The sequence below is a fragment of the Mesoplodon bidens genome (genome assembly GCF_964165515.1).
Source record: "Mesoplodon bidens genome assembly, chromosome: 6".
Classification (NCBI taxonomy): domain Eukaryota; kingdom Metazoa; phylum Chordata; class Mammalia; order Artiodactyla; family Ziphiidae; genus Mesoplodon; species Mesoplodon bidens.
Window position 1 is genome coordinate 57,592,222 of NC_138162.1, and position 15,240 is coordinate 57,607,461.

At 39.3% G+C, this 15,240-nt stretch overlaps 1 protein-coding gene and 1 long non-coding RNA gene across 5 annotated transcripts in view; one reads left to right on the forward strand and one right to left on the reverse strand.

The window, feature by feature from the left end:
- Window positions 1-15,240, reverse strand: part of LOC308618874 — a 35,204-nt gene that overhangs the window by 12,630 nt on the left and 7,334 nt on the right. The window contains exon 3 of one of the 4 annotated variants that reach the window (XR_014016092.1): window positions 12,812-12,878. The exons of 2 other annotated variants lie outside the window; for them this stretch is intronic. This is a non-coding gene — a long non-coding RNA (uncharacterized lncRNA). Of the gene's footprint in view, window positions 1-12,811; window positions 12,898-15,240 lie in introns of those variants that run through there. One more of the 4 variants, XR_014016093.1, reaches the window with a different exon arrangement.
- On the forward strand, window positions 8,531-14,604 carry CDKN2B (cyclin dependent kinase inhibitor 2B). The gene is made up of 2 exons (XM_081237182.1): window positions 8,531-9,130; window positions 11,790-14,604. The coding sequence occupies exons 1-2, from the start codon at window positions 8,996-8,998 to the stop codon at window positions 12,048-12,050; spliced, it is 396 nt and encodes a 131-aa protein (XP_081093308.1). The 5' UTR covers window positions 8,531-8,995; the 3' UTR covers window positions 12,051-14,604.

Below are 15,240 nucleotides of genomic sequence, written 5' to 3' on the forward strand. Positions count from 1 at the left end.
TGTATTATTCAACATGTCTAAGTTGAGCAGTAAGTCCTCTGGACATTCATGTAGGTGAAAATGTATGTAAATATTCTGACCTAAGAAACTAATTATGTTTTATTTATAAACACAAAGGCTTAGAAATACTATGACCAACTGGGTAACAGTAAGGTCCCCAGCACTCAGGTTGTGCTTTTTAAATACCATTTCCCACTAAAAAATAATCAGTGCTCCGTTGAGAAATGGTTGATACCATGCGTAGTGCAGGAAATGTACCAGATAAGAGTGGAATATATTGTCATACCAGAAATCAAGGATTCTGTCAAAGACTACTGAAGTCATTTTAAAAAGACTCAAGAGCCAACTTGCAGGAGCTCCCAGTGGCCAAAGATAGGGCTTGAGCATCAATAGGAATGATAATTATAGTAAATTGAAACACACCAATTATGTTTAAATGCATATGTTTACAATAATTTAAAAATCAGTAATCACCTTTGGAAGAGGCTAGGGACTCAACTCACCATTTTGAAAACTTGAAAATAAAGTATTCATTCTGTCTCTTATATATACCTGAGGGCAACCAAGTAGATAATAAAGAAAATTTTCTCTTTATAGAAGTATTCCAGCTAGTGGATGAAGAAGTGTTGATAGGATTAAAATATCACCATTTTGCAACCCCTAAGGAAATATTAGATCTAAGAAATAATTATCGGTGGCTGCTGAAGTCATAGAAAAAGAGACAATCGATTATGTGCCTCTTGGTGGAAGTTTACAATTCTACTTATGAAGTATTTTTGCCAAAATATCAAACCTGAGTCACATCCAAACTCTAGATCTAAATAACAAATGATAAGAAATACAAGTGACAGAGAAAAATGTTAAATGTCATCATGAAGAAGCATTCTGTAAAGTCCAGACTTCAGAAAACTACAGAATTAACAACTCAATTCCTGCAACAAATCAATTGAAAGGGAGAAGAAGAAGAAGAAAGAAAAAGAAAGAAAGAAAGAGGGGAACTGATAGATTAGAAGAGACACAAGAGACTGGTAAAAATTTCAATCAATTTCAATGTGTTGATTTTATTTTCATCCTTATTCATATAAATAAATTATTAACAACAGTTTTTAAAAAGCAATGAAAAGTGATATGTGTAAAAACTGGAAGAGACTCCATGTAGACTGAATTGTGTCCCCCAAGATTCATATGTTAAATCTCTAACCCCCAGTACCTCAGAATGACTGTATTTGAAGATAGAGCATTAAGGTGATTATGTTAAAATGAGGCTGGGGTGGGGGCTAATCCAATCTGACTAGTGTCTTTATAAGGAGAGGAAATTTGGACGAACAAAAGAGACACCAGCAGCTTGCATGTTCACAGGGCAACTATGTAAAGCGGCAGCAGGAGAGAGACCATCTGCAAGCCAAGGAGAGAAAACCAAAACTGAAAAAATAAAATTCTATTGTTAAAGCCACCCAGTCTGTGGAATTTTGTTATGTTAGCCCTAGAAGACTAATACAGATGCTAAAATGATGTGTATGTCCATGATTCAATTAGACTTAGAACCATTTATGGGGATATAGAAGGAGCTATACTGTGGATCCTGGAGCAATAAATCTCAACTGATGAAATGGAGAGAATCAAGCCTCCTGGTGAGATGGGGGTCATACATAGCTTGAAAAAGCCACGAAAATGATTCTGAATTTCTTTCTCTCCCAACTTATAATCACTGTCTTAGATCCAACCAAAACACACACACACACACACACATGCACACACACAACTGAGGACATGATTATGGAACTACTTGGTCACTCAGCTGATTTTATTCACACTTTTATAGTGAGTTCATATATAGTTTCACCAACTAGAATATAAACATTTTCACTAGGGATCTGAATTATTTATAATGTTGAAATTGATTCTATCCCTTCCCTTCTATTAACCTCCTAAATCCTATGCCAACTTACTGTTTACTTTCTCTCCCTTCTCACTTGTAAATAATCCACCCTATTAAAAGGCAGAACTGTGACTATTCCAAATTTCAATTGCCCACTATGTTCCCATCCATTTCATCTCTTAAATGTGTTTAAAGCATTAACAACAGGTTGTGTTTCACCCTAGAGACATCTGGGTTTCAGGAAGAGGTAAAACGTTTCATTATCTCACTCTATTGTCCAAGACAAATGTGCTATTGTATTATGTGTGAAAAGTCACCTTTGAAGTCTATTAAGGATATGTTGTGAGGTGAGCCATCTGGAAAACACAATGTAGACTGGAAAATAATTATAAACTAGTTTATTGTGTTTTCTTTCCAGTTAAGCCTACAATGACAGCTGCTAAAAACCCTATGTAGTGTAAATGGTAGAGGCTCTGAAGCCACACAGGTTAGACTACACCTCCAGCAATGATTAGCTAGTATGCAAGTGACTTAACTTCTCTTTTGTCTTGCCTGTAAAAGTGAGATACGAGTGCATGTTGCATAAGAGTTTTATGAGGATTAAATAACATAATACTTTAAAACATTTGGAACAGAGTAGACAACAAGTGTAATTTCTCCTCTCATCTTTTAAGCATAGAGGATATTTAATATTCTTTACATAGAGAATATTAGAAAATCCAATATTTGGAAACCAGATTGAGCAGGTTGGTTTTGTAAAGAAGTCCACTGAGCTTCCATGTGGTTTCCTTTAAATTTCAGGGGAGAAAAAGGTCTTGGAAAATCAAGTCTGAAGCTTCCTCAGGAATTCTCAGTTTGGAGTGGGTTAGGACCACCCAGATTTTGCTTAATAGAGAAGCGCTGTCCATGGTGCTGGTAACCACGCATACCCTGGCAAAGTTTTTCCCTGCCCAAAGTTCTTTTCCAGTCAATTTGTCTAGTGCAGCTCACATATCTGCCTCTGGGAAGATTATCAATATTTCTGCTCTTTGGGTTTTTTCCTATCTTAACATTCTTTATCTATGTCTCCTTCAACAACAAGAACCATTCTCTTCCATCTTATCAACTTCAAATAGTTTTTATTTCTTAGACACTTTGCCCATACCCACCACTTAAGAAGGTGGCTCAAATATTGGCTCAGGCTATATTTTACTAACCTTTTTCTTAAATTTTAAGGAAATCCAAGGCTCAAAGCAAGAACATAGGAAACAGTTAATTTTCAATGCATTCTTTAAAGACTCTGTTCAGCTGCAACACCTCTAAGGAAATTCCCTGCACTTTTTAACTTCCCCTCTTTCTTACTTCCAAGGTACCCTGCAGATGTATCTTTCAGTAAAGTTATCGCATTAAATTGAAACTCTTGTTGTTAGTTTTGTTAGTTTTTAGTGTCACTAGAAAGAGTTTCTTAAAATCTAGGAGTCTTTTTTATTTTTAAGCACTGGCCAGCTTGTACCCACTCCACTCTTCCTCTCTTCTCCACCATGTCATATCTACCTATGCTGATGAAGCATGCAGTTTCAGAAGACTAGGCCAGGAAAATTCATTTCAGTTTAAGGAAAATTTATGATCTTAGCTTTCATATTCAACTGGATTTGTAATTCATGCAGCCATACTTTTATGCAGTTATACAAGTATTCATTTTAGAGTTATATACTTATATAGTAATAGTCATAGTAGTAGTAGTATATTAAAGCACTATTTTCATCTATCCCTACGTCTACCTTTTCAAAAAGCAAATCTGCATGTAATCTGTTGTTTTACATCTGAGTTCTTGAGTACCTTGATTATCCATCGCTAGTAGCCTTTCCTTCAGTTCCTCAAACCTAATGCTGTCTTGTCATAGGACAGAACTCTCATAAGAGTAAATTCTATCCTGAACTCATTTTGCTTGGGAAACCTGAAACTTTACCTAGGTTTCCTCTGTTGTTCTGTTGATGAACTAGGATTCTATTTCATCCTGGATGGCCCTCCTCTGGAAGCCAGACATCGCTACCTCTCTGACCATTGCCAGGAGTGCCTCTATTTATCATATTTTGTAACCCACCCGAGGAATTTATATTTTCCATCCTTACAATTCTAATATCTGTGGCCTGGAAGTCTTGGTTCATATAGAGAGAACAATTTTACCATGAGATGTTGGAAGAGTCCCATTTAAGCTCTAGATGCTGCCCAATCACTTCAGGCTTTTCGTGCGAAGAGACCAGTTAGGAAGTAAAGGAGTCATCTCTCCTAAAGAGGATAATTGATCATGTTTATCAGGAAAAGATAGGGCTTCTGAATCTAGAAGCATTCAGGAAAAAAGCATTTGATATCCAGGTAATCCACTGGAATATCTCGATATTTATCTGTCCAATTGTGATAGTAAATGGACAAGTATACCAGCCATGGTCTGAAAAGGGCATGGTTACTAGCTCACAACTCTCAGGAATGGGGGTCTACTTAACCTACTAAGTTAGACACCTAGATAACTAGATGTGCTAAGAGTGAGGGAATCTAGAAAGGGAGTTGAAGAGGGAGACAAGGATTATTAGTAGTGGCTTTGTAACCAGCTGCAGTAGCATGGGCTGTAGTTGTCTCCCTAACCTTCACAAGTATTCTGACTTGCTGTAGGGGTGAACTAGACTTCAAATTAGAATATGCCAAAGGAGAAATTATAGAGCTGAGAAAGAGGAGACTGTTATTACAATAAAAGTGGGAAATACGTTTTTTACATTTATTTAAACTAAAAAAGAAAGTTCAAACATTTTTCACATACCCCCCCCCCCCGCCTCTGGTACCACCAATCTGTTTTCTGTATTAATGAGCTTGATTATTTTTCTTTTGTTTCTTGGGGGGTGAGGGATTGTTTTTGTTTAGATTCCACATATAAAAGAGATCATATGGTATTTGTCTTTCTCTGTCTAACTTATTTCACTTAGCATAATGCCCTCAAGGTCATTCACATTGTCATGAATGGGAAGCTTTCAGTCTTTTGCGGCAGATATATATATATATCAAGTTCTTTATCCATCTATCCATCAGTGGACACACAGGTTGTTTCCTTATCTTGGCTATTGTAAATAATTTATATGTCTTTCTGAGTTAGTATTTTCATTTTCTTCAGATAAATACACAAAAGTGGAATTACTGGATCATACAGTAGTTCTATTTTTAATTTTTTGAGGAAACTCCAACTGTTTTCCACAGTGTCTGCATCAATTTACATCCCATGAACAGTACACAGGGGTTGCCTTTTCTCCACATCCTCACCAACACTTGTTATTTCTTGTCTTTTTGTTAATAGATATTTTAACAGGTGTGAGATATCTTACTGTGGTTTTGATTTGCATGTCCCTGGTGATTAGTGATGTTAAGCATCTTTTCATGTACCTGTTGGCCATCTGTATGTTCTTTGTAAAAATGTCTATTCAGACCTTCTGCCCATTTTCTAATAGGATTGCTTGTTTTTTTTGCTACTGAGTTGTATGAGTTCTTTCTATGTTTTGGATATTAGTCCCTTATCAGATATATGGTTTGGAAATATTTTCTCCCATTCTTAGGTTGCCTTTCATTTTGTTGATGGTTTCCTTTTCTGTGAAGAAGCTTTTTAGTATGATGTAGTCCCACTTACTTGTTTTTGCTTTTGTTGTCAGAGTCAAAAAGTCATTGCCAAGTCCTATGTTGAGGAGCTTACTGCCTATGTTTTCTTCTAGGAGTTTTATGGTTTAAGGTCTTACATTCATGTATTTAATTCATTTTGAGTTAATTTTTGTGTATGGTGTAAGATAGCTGTCAAGTTTCATTATTATGCATGTGGCTGTCCAGTTTTCCCAATACCATTTATTGAAGAGGCTCTCCTTTCCCCATTGTATATTCTTGGCTCCTTGGTCATAAATTAATTGACCACATAGTGTGGGTTTATTTCTGGGCTCCCAGTTCTGTTCCATTGATCTATGTATCTGTCTTTATGCCAATACCATACTGTTTTAATAACTGTAGTTTTGTAATGTAGTTTGAAATCAGAAAGTATGATGCCTCCAGCTTTGTTTTTCTTTCTCAAGATTGCTTTGGCTATTTGGGGATTTTTGTGGTTCCATAGAAATTTTAGTACTATTTGTTCTATTTCTTTGAAAAATGCCATTGGAATTTTGATAGGGATTGCATTGATTCTGAAACTCTATTTGTTGGTTTAAATGCCACTAGGGAGAGTTTCTTAAAATCTAGGACCCATATCTTATCCAACTGTGAACTGTGTTATAGGATATGCTGAACTAAGTTTTGTTGAACTAAATTTAATTACTGAATCCATTAGAGGGAAGATCCAACAATACTTCTTTAAAAGGCAACCTGTTGGGGCTTCCCTGGTGGCGCAGTGGTTGGGAGTCCGCCTGCCGATGCAGGGGACGCGGGCTCGTGCCCCGGTCCGGGAGGATCCCGTGCCGTGGAGCGGCTGGACCGGTGAGCCATGGTCGCTGGGCCTGAGCATCCGGAGCCTGTGCTCTGTGGCGGGAGGGGCCATGGCAGTGAGAGGCCTGCGTACCGCAAAAAAAAAAAAAAAAAAAAAAGGCAACCTGCCGTGTTGCATTTGGCTGTACACTAAATTTCAGAGTAATCAGGCTATTCTGATGAAGATATTCTTGACTGAGCCCATTTGCCACCACACCCACCAATATCAGTCTAGTGACTCAGCCCCTCCAGGTAACTGGCAAAGAAGCAATGCCATTCATTTCAAAGACCCTGGCTTCCTACCGTCCATCTTTTCTCTTCCTTCTCCCGTTCAACTGGCACACCTGTAATCCCCAATACACTGGGCATGGGAACTGGCCTCTAAGACTAGACAAAAACAGCTCATCCATGCTTTTCACCCAGCAGTAGACTTCTATTCTTCTGGCCAGATCATAATAGAACCATCATCAACAAATAAAAAGACAGTTCTTTCTTAGATAAGAGTGGAGGTTCAAATAAGAGTGAAAGGTAGAAGGAAGAGATATGGGGACATATGTATATGTATAACTGATTCACTTTGTTATAAAGCAGAAACTAACACACCATTGTAAAGCAATTATACTCCAATAAAGATGTTTAAAAAAAAAGAGTGAAAGAGGAATTAAGAACCTGAAAACTAAGAAATGTGGTGTGGTGATAGAGAGAAAAATTGTTATTAATGCTGCCGCCTTCCCTTCCCCATCCAGGTTAATTTAAACTCTGTTGAGGCTCAGTCAGCAAATCTTTAGCCATAAACACCACTTCCATGCCACCCCCTACCCTGTCTGTGAAGAGCTCTTCTTTATTCTACAGTGGATTGGGAGGAGGGGAATCCAAGCTAAGATATGCTAGAAGAAACATGTGGAGTCTCTCATTTGTGAGTAAGCAAGCAATTGCCCTCCCCTTAAGATTGTGTTTCTCAGCACTCTAAACCAAAAATGATGTTATAGATAAGAGCTGTTAAATGTTAGCATTCTCATGTAGATCCTCACCAAAGTTTTCAGGCAACAGATACATAACTTGTGGTTCTCTTCTTATTTCAGTAGAGCATCACCTGTAATTTTTTTTAACCTTAAAAGCAATGCATATGTTAATACAAACTCACTTAAGAAGATTAGGAAGAAAAGCAAAGCACTTGGGCTTTAAATCTTCAGAAGTGGGTTTAATGACAGGTTCAGCCTGTTTAATGACAGGTCCAGAACCACATCCCTGTTTTATTATGTTTCATTATTACTGCATAATTTCCTTTATTACCCATAATAAATGGAAATCAAATACTTGCTGAGGTGGGTTTAAATAGGTAAGAGTGCAAACAAAAATAGATTGTTCAAATATCATGAAACTGGGATCTCAGATTCTTAAAATATATATTTATATTTTTAAGTGAGGTACCAAGCTATAACTCTCAATCTCAAACTAGCTGTGTGTGAGATGTTTTTTCGTTTTTCTTGTTTTGTTTTGTTTTAGGACTGTATCCATAATTCAAAGATGAAAAGAATAAAAAGCACATTCAAAGCAGCATTCTCAGGATTTTTCACTTAGACTGATTTTTGGCTCGTTCAAGTAGGAAGATACCCCACCACCACCACCACCAAACTGCTAAGGTTGATGCAAGACGTGAAGCTAGTGAAGTTCAAGTACCGCCTGGGGATGAATTTAACCAGCATGACAGGTGCAGAGCTGTCACTTTAAGACATCTTAAGAGAGACGAGGTTATTTTTTTTTTCCATTTTTTTTAAGTTTATTTATTTATTTTTTTAATTAGTTTCTGCTTTATAACAAAGTGAATCAGTCATACATATACATCTGTTCCCACATCCCTTCCCTCATGCATCGACGAGGTTATTTTAAATGCCTTTCTCTCAGCCTTTTGATTACAAAGGGAGCGACTAACTTCTAGTGAAACCAGCTGGCCCGGGACGGAAGGAATAGAAATCCTCTGCTCCGCCTGCTGGAGGGAGGTGATTAAGAGCTGAGTGCACTGATTCGACCTTTCCAAAAAACGTAGCCTAGGATTGCTGGACACCCCGCAGCGAGTTGCGCAGCGGGCTCCGCTTTGCGGTGTCTGGCGCGTGCGGGCGGGCACCTTCTGGGCTGCTCTTCGTGGCCCCTACCCTCGCGGCTGTAACGTCAGCTGCCTGCCAGGCCTCCCAGGCAGCACAGTGGGACATGCCCGAACGGACAGGGGGCGGAGCCTAAGGAGGTGGGAAGCACCCAGCCCGACTGCCCAGCTGGAAACGAACTCAGTCCCTGCCGTCTCTTCACTCCGCCAGAGTGTAGCTCGGCGGTGAGGACGCTGCAACGCGCCCGCACTCTGCGGCCAGAGTGGATTCGCGCGACGTTGCGGCTGCGCGAGGGGCCTTTTCCTGGGAGCCATCCGGGAAAAGCCCGGCTTAACTACGTAGGCCTTTCGGCCATTGGACGGACCCCCCAAGCCGCAGAAGGACGGCGAAAGGGGACTGAAGCTGAACTGAGCTCTTTCCGAGTGGGGAGAGCCCGCTAGGGCGAGGTGGGAAGGAGGGGTGGGGCGTGTTGCGAAGCTCACGGCCAGCGGTGGATTATCCGGGATACTTTGCGCCTGGGGGCTGCGAAGTGAGCGAGGAGGACAAGGGCATGCTCAGTGGTGGCGGCAGTGATGCGGGCCTTTCCAACGCCGCGGCGCGGGGGCAAGTGGAGGCCGTGCGGCAGCTCCTGGAAGCCGGTGCGGATCCCAACAGACTCAACCGCTTCGGGAGACGCCCGATCCAGGTAGCTGGGGGCCCCGGGCCTCGCCGACAGGGGGCGCACAAACACGGCGCCGCGGCCTCCGTGGGAAGCGGCTGGGGACTGAGATCTCCACCGACTTAGACCTCTGTCTCTCTTGCTGGAGTATTGAGCTCAGGTGTAAAGCAGGTTTTCACCCACAAAAAAACTCTAAAGAAAGGTATTGGAAACCCCACTACTTGTTTGGTTTTCTTTTTAATGGGGGAAAAAAAACCAATATCCCCTCTCCCATTTCATAAGAGATGCAAGGGATAGGTTCAACTGGAGAGGAAAGGGGAAAAGGAGAGGTTATTTGGGGAGGAGAACTGTTTTGTCTTATCTGTTTGTCTTTCAACAAACAGCGATCAACTTTCAACGATAGAGATAATTAAATTACAAGGTACACAATTTGGATTGAATTTAAGGAATCATACAAAATCACAGCACATGAAAAAAATCACCCTGAATCTTTAAGCTGTGATGTGAAATTTTGTATTCTTTCCTCATACAGACGAATTGAATACAAAGAAGACAGGATTCCTCAACCACAATACTTAATTCCTTTTATGTTAGCAGTGTCTCTTGAGTGTTACATAAGAAAAAAAAATGTGCTTCTATATATCTTTATTTAGTTATACTGAATGCTTGGATTACATAGGCATTGCTGCAGCTTTGTTAAATGGCAAAGGGTCTTCATAAATAGCCTCTTCATTGTTAAAATTCAATATGTTTAACTATTAATCCCACTTTAATTAGTGCTAAATATATTTTTAATTTCTTTAAAATCTAAGGTAATGTTTTGTGTTTTACTGTTGACTATTATGGTTATATTTAGTATTCACCTCACAATCACCTTCCAGAACCAAGCTGTTATTAAGGAATCTTGTTAATTGTGTAGATTTTAAAGAAAATATGTATTCATTCATTTTGAATTCATAGAAAATATTGGAAGAAATGACGGATTGTTTAAAGCAGCAACAATATGTAAAGTAGCTCTTAAAGACTTCAAATTATATTAATTGTTGAAAGAGGTTTGTCATTTTTAATTCACCATATTCTGAGATATTAAGAACCATTTTTCCCCCTCTTCTCTATGCATGAAATGCCCTTTACATCACTAATAGAAATCATATCATGGTTTCTAAGGGAGGAAATAGATGTTTTTAATATCCATGAAACAAACAAAAAATTTTGCATACTATCTTTTGATTCCGTGGTACATTTTAAAACATAAACTCACAAGAACATATAACATTTTGTATATTTAATTATCAAAAATTATTATATATGGAATCTAAAAAAATGGTTCTGAAGAACCTAGGGGCAGGACAGGAATAAAGACGCAGATGTAGAGAATGGACTTGAGGACACGGGGAGGGGGAAGCGGAAGCTGGGACGAAGTGAGAGAGTGGCATGGACATATATACACTACCAAATGTAAAATAGATAGCTAGTGGGAAGCAGCCACATAGCACAGGGAAATCAGCTCGTTGCTTTGGTGCTTTGTGACCACCCTAGGGAGGGTGGGAGGGAGACGCAAGAGGGAGGAGATATGGGGATATATGTATATGTATAGCTGATTCACTTTGTTATAAAGCAGAAACTAATACACCATTGTAAAGCAATTATACTCCAATAAAGATGTTTAAAAAAATAAAGTAAAATAAAGGAAATCGGAAACTTGAATGGATAAACATTAAAAAATTATTTTATTGTTAAAATAAGAAAGTAAATACTTGCATAATGTACATGTACACAAATGGATACTATAGGATTACTGCTCCAAAACATCCTTTTTCTAAATTATGCATTGCTCTGATGTGACTGCTAAGATCCAAGCTCTTTTTTAGATAGCAAAATGTTTACTATTCAACATTATAAAATCCTGTACAATGTAAATATAGTGTTTATTTTACATTACCTCAAATATATTATCCTCTAAACGTTAGCCTTTATCTATAATGTTAAATATTAAAAGTGGTGAACCATTCATTAAAAACAAATAATTTGTTTTCATCATCTTATAAAACTATGCATGACTTTACTTTTTCCCTTCTATCTCCAATTTTGGCTCCAATTGTAGGACTGTATTCCCTTTATGAGCAGAGACATATATAACAGTGAAAAGCAAACGCCTTCCACAGGGGGTTTACTGCAAGAACTAAACAAAGTAAACCTTGTTTTAGACTTAGTTGTTTCTTATTTTCCCTTCTAAAGCACTGCTCTAACTTCTAAAATAAATGTATCAGCTGACTGCCTAGTAAATTTTTTAGACTGGGATTATGGCTGGGGTAGAGGGAAGAAAAAGGAAAATAATTTAAGACTTTAAAAGTCTTTTAACTCCACTCATAAATCATTTAACAAAATAGACTCCCCTGTTTCAATGGAAATTTTAAAGAAATCTCCCACAACGGCGATAAGCAGTTTATCATCAGCTCTTTCTTGTCTTCCCAGGTTTGGCGAATAAAATGGAACTAATTAGGGCTGAGTAGAGTATAATTGGGGCTGGGGCCGGGGTGGGGGTGGGGGATGGTATTGCGTCAGCAAATGAAGCTTAACTAGACTCCTGATGCTTGTAAGAGCCTCTGGATCATGAATAGGTATTTCTTTGAGAAGACTCTACCTGCCCCCACCCCGGTCCTGACCGCTCTGCTCTCTCCGGCAGGTCATGATGATGGGCAGCGCCCGCGTGGCCGAGCTGCTGCTGCTCCACGGTGCGGACCCCAACTGCGCGGACCCCGCCACCCTCACCCGACCCGTGCACGACGCCGCCCGGGAGGGCTTCCTGGACACGCTGGTGGCGCTTCACCGAGCCGGGGCGCGGCTGGACGTGCGCGACGCCTGGGGCCGCCTGCCCGTGGACCTGGCTGAGGAGCGGGGCCACCGCGACGTCGCCCGCTACCTGCGCGCGGCCGAGGGAGACTGATGGCGCGTGCACACAGCCGCCCCAAACGACCTTTCTCTCCAGTTCCCCACCCCAACTTAGTTCAATGAGGTCTGCAAACGTGGAGCGGCGGAAGTCTTCCTGGGCGACCTGATTCCCCGCAGGGAAGGAGGGCAAGACCGGGAAGAAATTTTTTTTCTCTGGATGCAGCCCTCGACACTCACCGTGAAGTGAAACGCAGAGAGGTGGGGCAAATGGATTTCCAGCGAGATTTAGGAGCCTAATGTGGAATTCCCAGGTTTATTTTTCAGGGTTTTCTGGCGAAAAGTGGCACGTGAAGAAATCCGCGAAGGAACCCAAGCGCTGCGAATCTTCACACAAAAGATGCTGGGGCGGAGTGGGAGGCGGCGGTGACTGGCATTTGGGTGGGAGGCAGGTGATAACATTCGCCCCACTGACCTTGAAGGACCCCGCCCCGTAAGCCCCCACTTCAGGCGTTAGGCTCTGGGGATATGAGGGCAAAGCTGAAGACGGAGGACCAATCAACGATGACGGTCGTCGTGAGCTCTTTCTTTACAAGCTGCACGGAGCAGAGCAGGTCACGTGCAAAACGCTCCATAATGGAAGCCTTGGGGACTCGCGCCCAGCTCCACCGGATAGGGACGGGGAAGAGAGGACCCGGAAGCCACCTCGAACTTGCCCTCTTATTCTAAAGTCCCCAGGGCAAGGTGGTTCTGAACAGCTCTCCAAAAGGGGCGCTCGTTTGCTGTTGTTAAATCAAGGCGAGATTCCTGCGGCGTTCCAGCAGTCCGCGCGCACACTGGCTGAAGTCGGAGATTGTAGCGAGAGCAACTGTAGGTAGGCCGTTAACTGTAACGATTTGTTTAATCTATGAGCGGTAGGAGACAGAGAGCCCCCTGTAAATTGCCACTTGAAAAGATTTCGTGATATTTTGTACTTCCGGGTGGTTCTTCAGTAGCAGTCTCACTTGCGGAGACTTTAAATAACAAAGTAACTCGTGGCCCTTGGGAAAGAGGTGAGGAAGAACTACGGCTTTTACACGAAGCTATAGCACAGTGGCAACGCCCAGATTACTTTGATCCTTAACCTATTTATTTCTTTGTTAAATTTTCTGTTTCCTTTACTACAGTCTCAGGGGGTCAAACAATGAAATATTACAAATGTATTTTAGAAGACCCATGCACTTACCCAGTAAATTATCTCGGGATATTTCCCAAAGGGTTGCTAAAAGAGTAGATTGAATATAAAACTGTTGAAAATATATGATGATGGCTCGTGGAATGTCTTAATATCTGCTGAACAAACTGAAGGTGTACTGTTTGGGGATTTAATTTCCAGTGTTGCTTGATACATTACAGCATTGGAATAACTGATATTTCACTGTTTTAATGTAAAAAATTTGAGATTGGACTCCAAGATTTTGGCTTAAAACATGATTCCATTCCTAATTTAAAGAAGTTGTGGAATCTGATGACAACCTGATATTAAGGGAAACTAAATCAAGAAAATGTGGTTGGGTACTATAGGGTTCTGTGAGATCCACAGCCATATATATATAATATATATATATATATATATATATATATTATATATATAATATATATATATTTGGCAAATATATATATATATTCGGCAAATATATATATATATATATATATTTGGCAAAACCAAAACAGCATACATTATTGGAAAATCAAGTACCACCTGGTTGCACTGAAATAGTAATTTATGAATACATGTAAAAGTAAATTCAGATTTCAAATCCACCTGGTAGGCAGATTTGGTCAATGTGTTTTATCAGCAGCACAAGAAGTATATACTGTTAAATCTGTTTAAGATTTCACTTTGAAGGATACATGCAAGCAAATATAGCTCTATATACATGAGCCCTGCTTCTGGCTCTATTTTGCAATTACAGAAAAATATACATGTTAATTTCTGTATCTAAATCTAAAATATTACCAAGGTTTGTACACATCTTACTACCTGACCTTCATTGCAAGATCTGGAAGTGAAATAAATTCAGAATTCAATAATGAATTCATTTGGCCTCATTTTTATATTTCCTTTTTCAGCCGAGTGAATGGATGAGAAAACAAGGATGATTTACTATGAAAGCAAAATCTATTTAAAATTTCCTGTGTTCTAATGGCTAAAATTAGTAATTTCAGATATAAGGAATGAAATAGATTCAAACAGAGAGCTCAAGATCCATACAGCTCCAAATGGCTTTGGGAAAGTGTGTTCATAGGAATGCTTTATTATATTTTATTTCTATATTATGACAAAAGCAATATGAATATGGAGTCCAGGACCAAATTAGTTTATTTTATGAAGCTAGGTAATGGACCTTCAGCAAATAAATAAAACTAATTTAACTTAGACCAACCATATTGAGATTCTATATTGTCCTTCCTTTATGGGAAATGTTAAAAACAAACTACTTGTGTGTTAATATGTAATAGTGAATAGGGATTTTTTAAACCACCTCTGCAAGTATCAATTATTTTTAAAAAACAAAAGAAATGCTTATTTTCCTTTTATGCTTTATCAGAGGCTAATTATTTTTATGATAGGGTGTAATTTTTCCAATGTTCAAGACGTTGCCACTCTACGAAAAGAAAAGAAAAAAGAGCAAGTAGAATTAGTCATCTTCAAAAATGATAGAAATAATCTTGGAAGCACTCTTGTGGACTGCCTTCTGAAACAAATGCAAAAGCTGGTGTCATCTACAGTCATCTTCTTAGCAGACTAAGAAGTCTGCTTTGGTATTTATGTCAGCAGCTAATCATAACCAAAATCTGACATGACTACTAAGTTTTCACTATCAACAAACTATTTCATTATCTTGTGAAAACTTGAAGAATAAATTTTAGGTTGGCATAATTTCACAGTATTCAATTACCAAGCTTAAAAAGATGGAAAGGGGGAGAAATACATAAGAAAATAAGAACATTTTAATTTTAAAAATTACTTGAAGGAGCAACAAGAGTTGAATCACAATACTTTCAATATCTTCTCCTGTTCTATTTATAATCCCAGGGAAGAAAGAGTGAATGAAGCAGAGAGAAATTAGGACTTGATTGGAAGGTAGAAAACCTGGGTTCTGGTATTAGTTCTTCAACTAATTTAATATATGACCTACTAAATCATGTGACATGATTAGCCCCAATTTCCTCATCTATAAAAGATGGGAGTTGGACTAGATTAC

What these genes read in the sequence shown, in the direction of transcription:
- CDKN2B (XM_081237182.1), top strand. Translation starts at nt 8,996, where the DNA reads ATGCTCAGTGGTGGCGGCAGTGATGCGGGCCTTTCCAACGCCGCGGCG. An exon ending in TCGGGAGACGCCCGATCCAG is followed by an intron (nt 9,131 to 11,789) that starts GTAGCTGGGGGC and finishes TCTCTCCGGCAG; the next exon opens with GTCATGATGATGGGCAGCGC.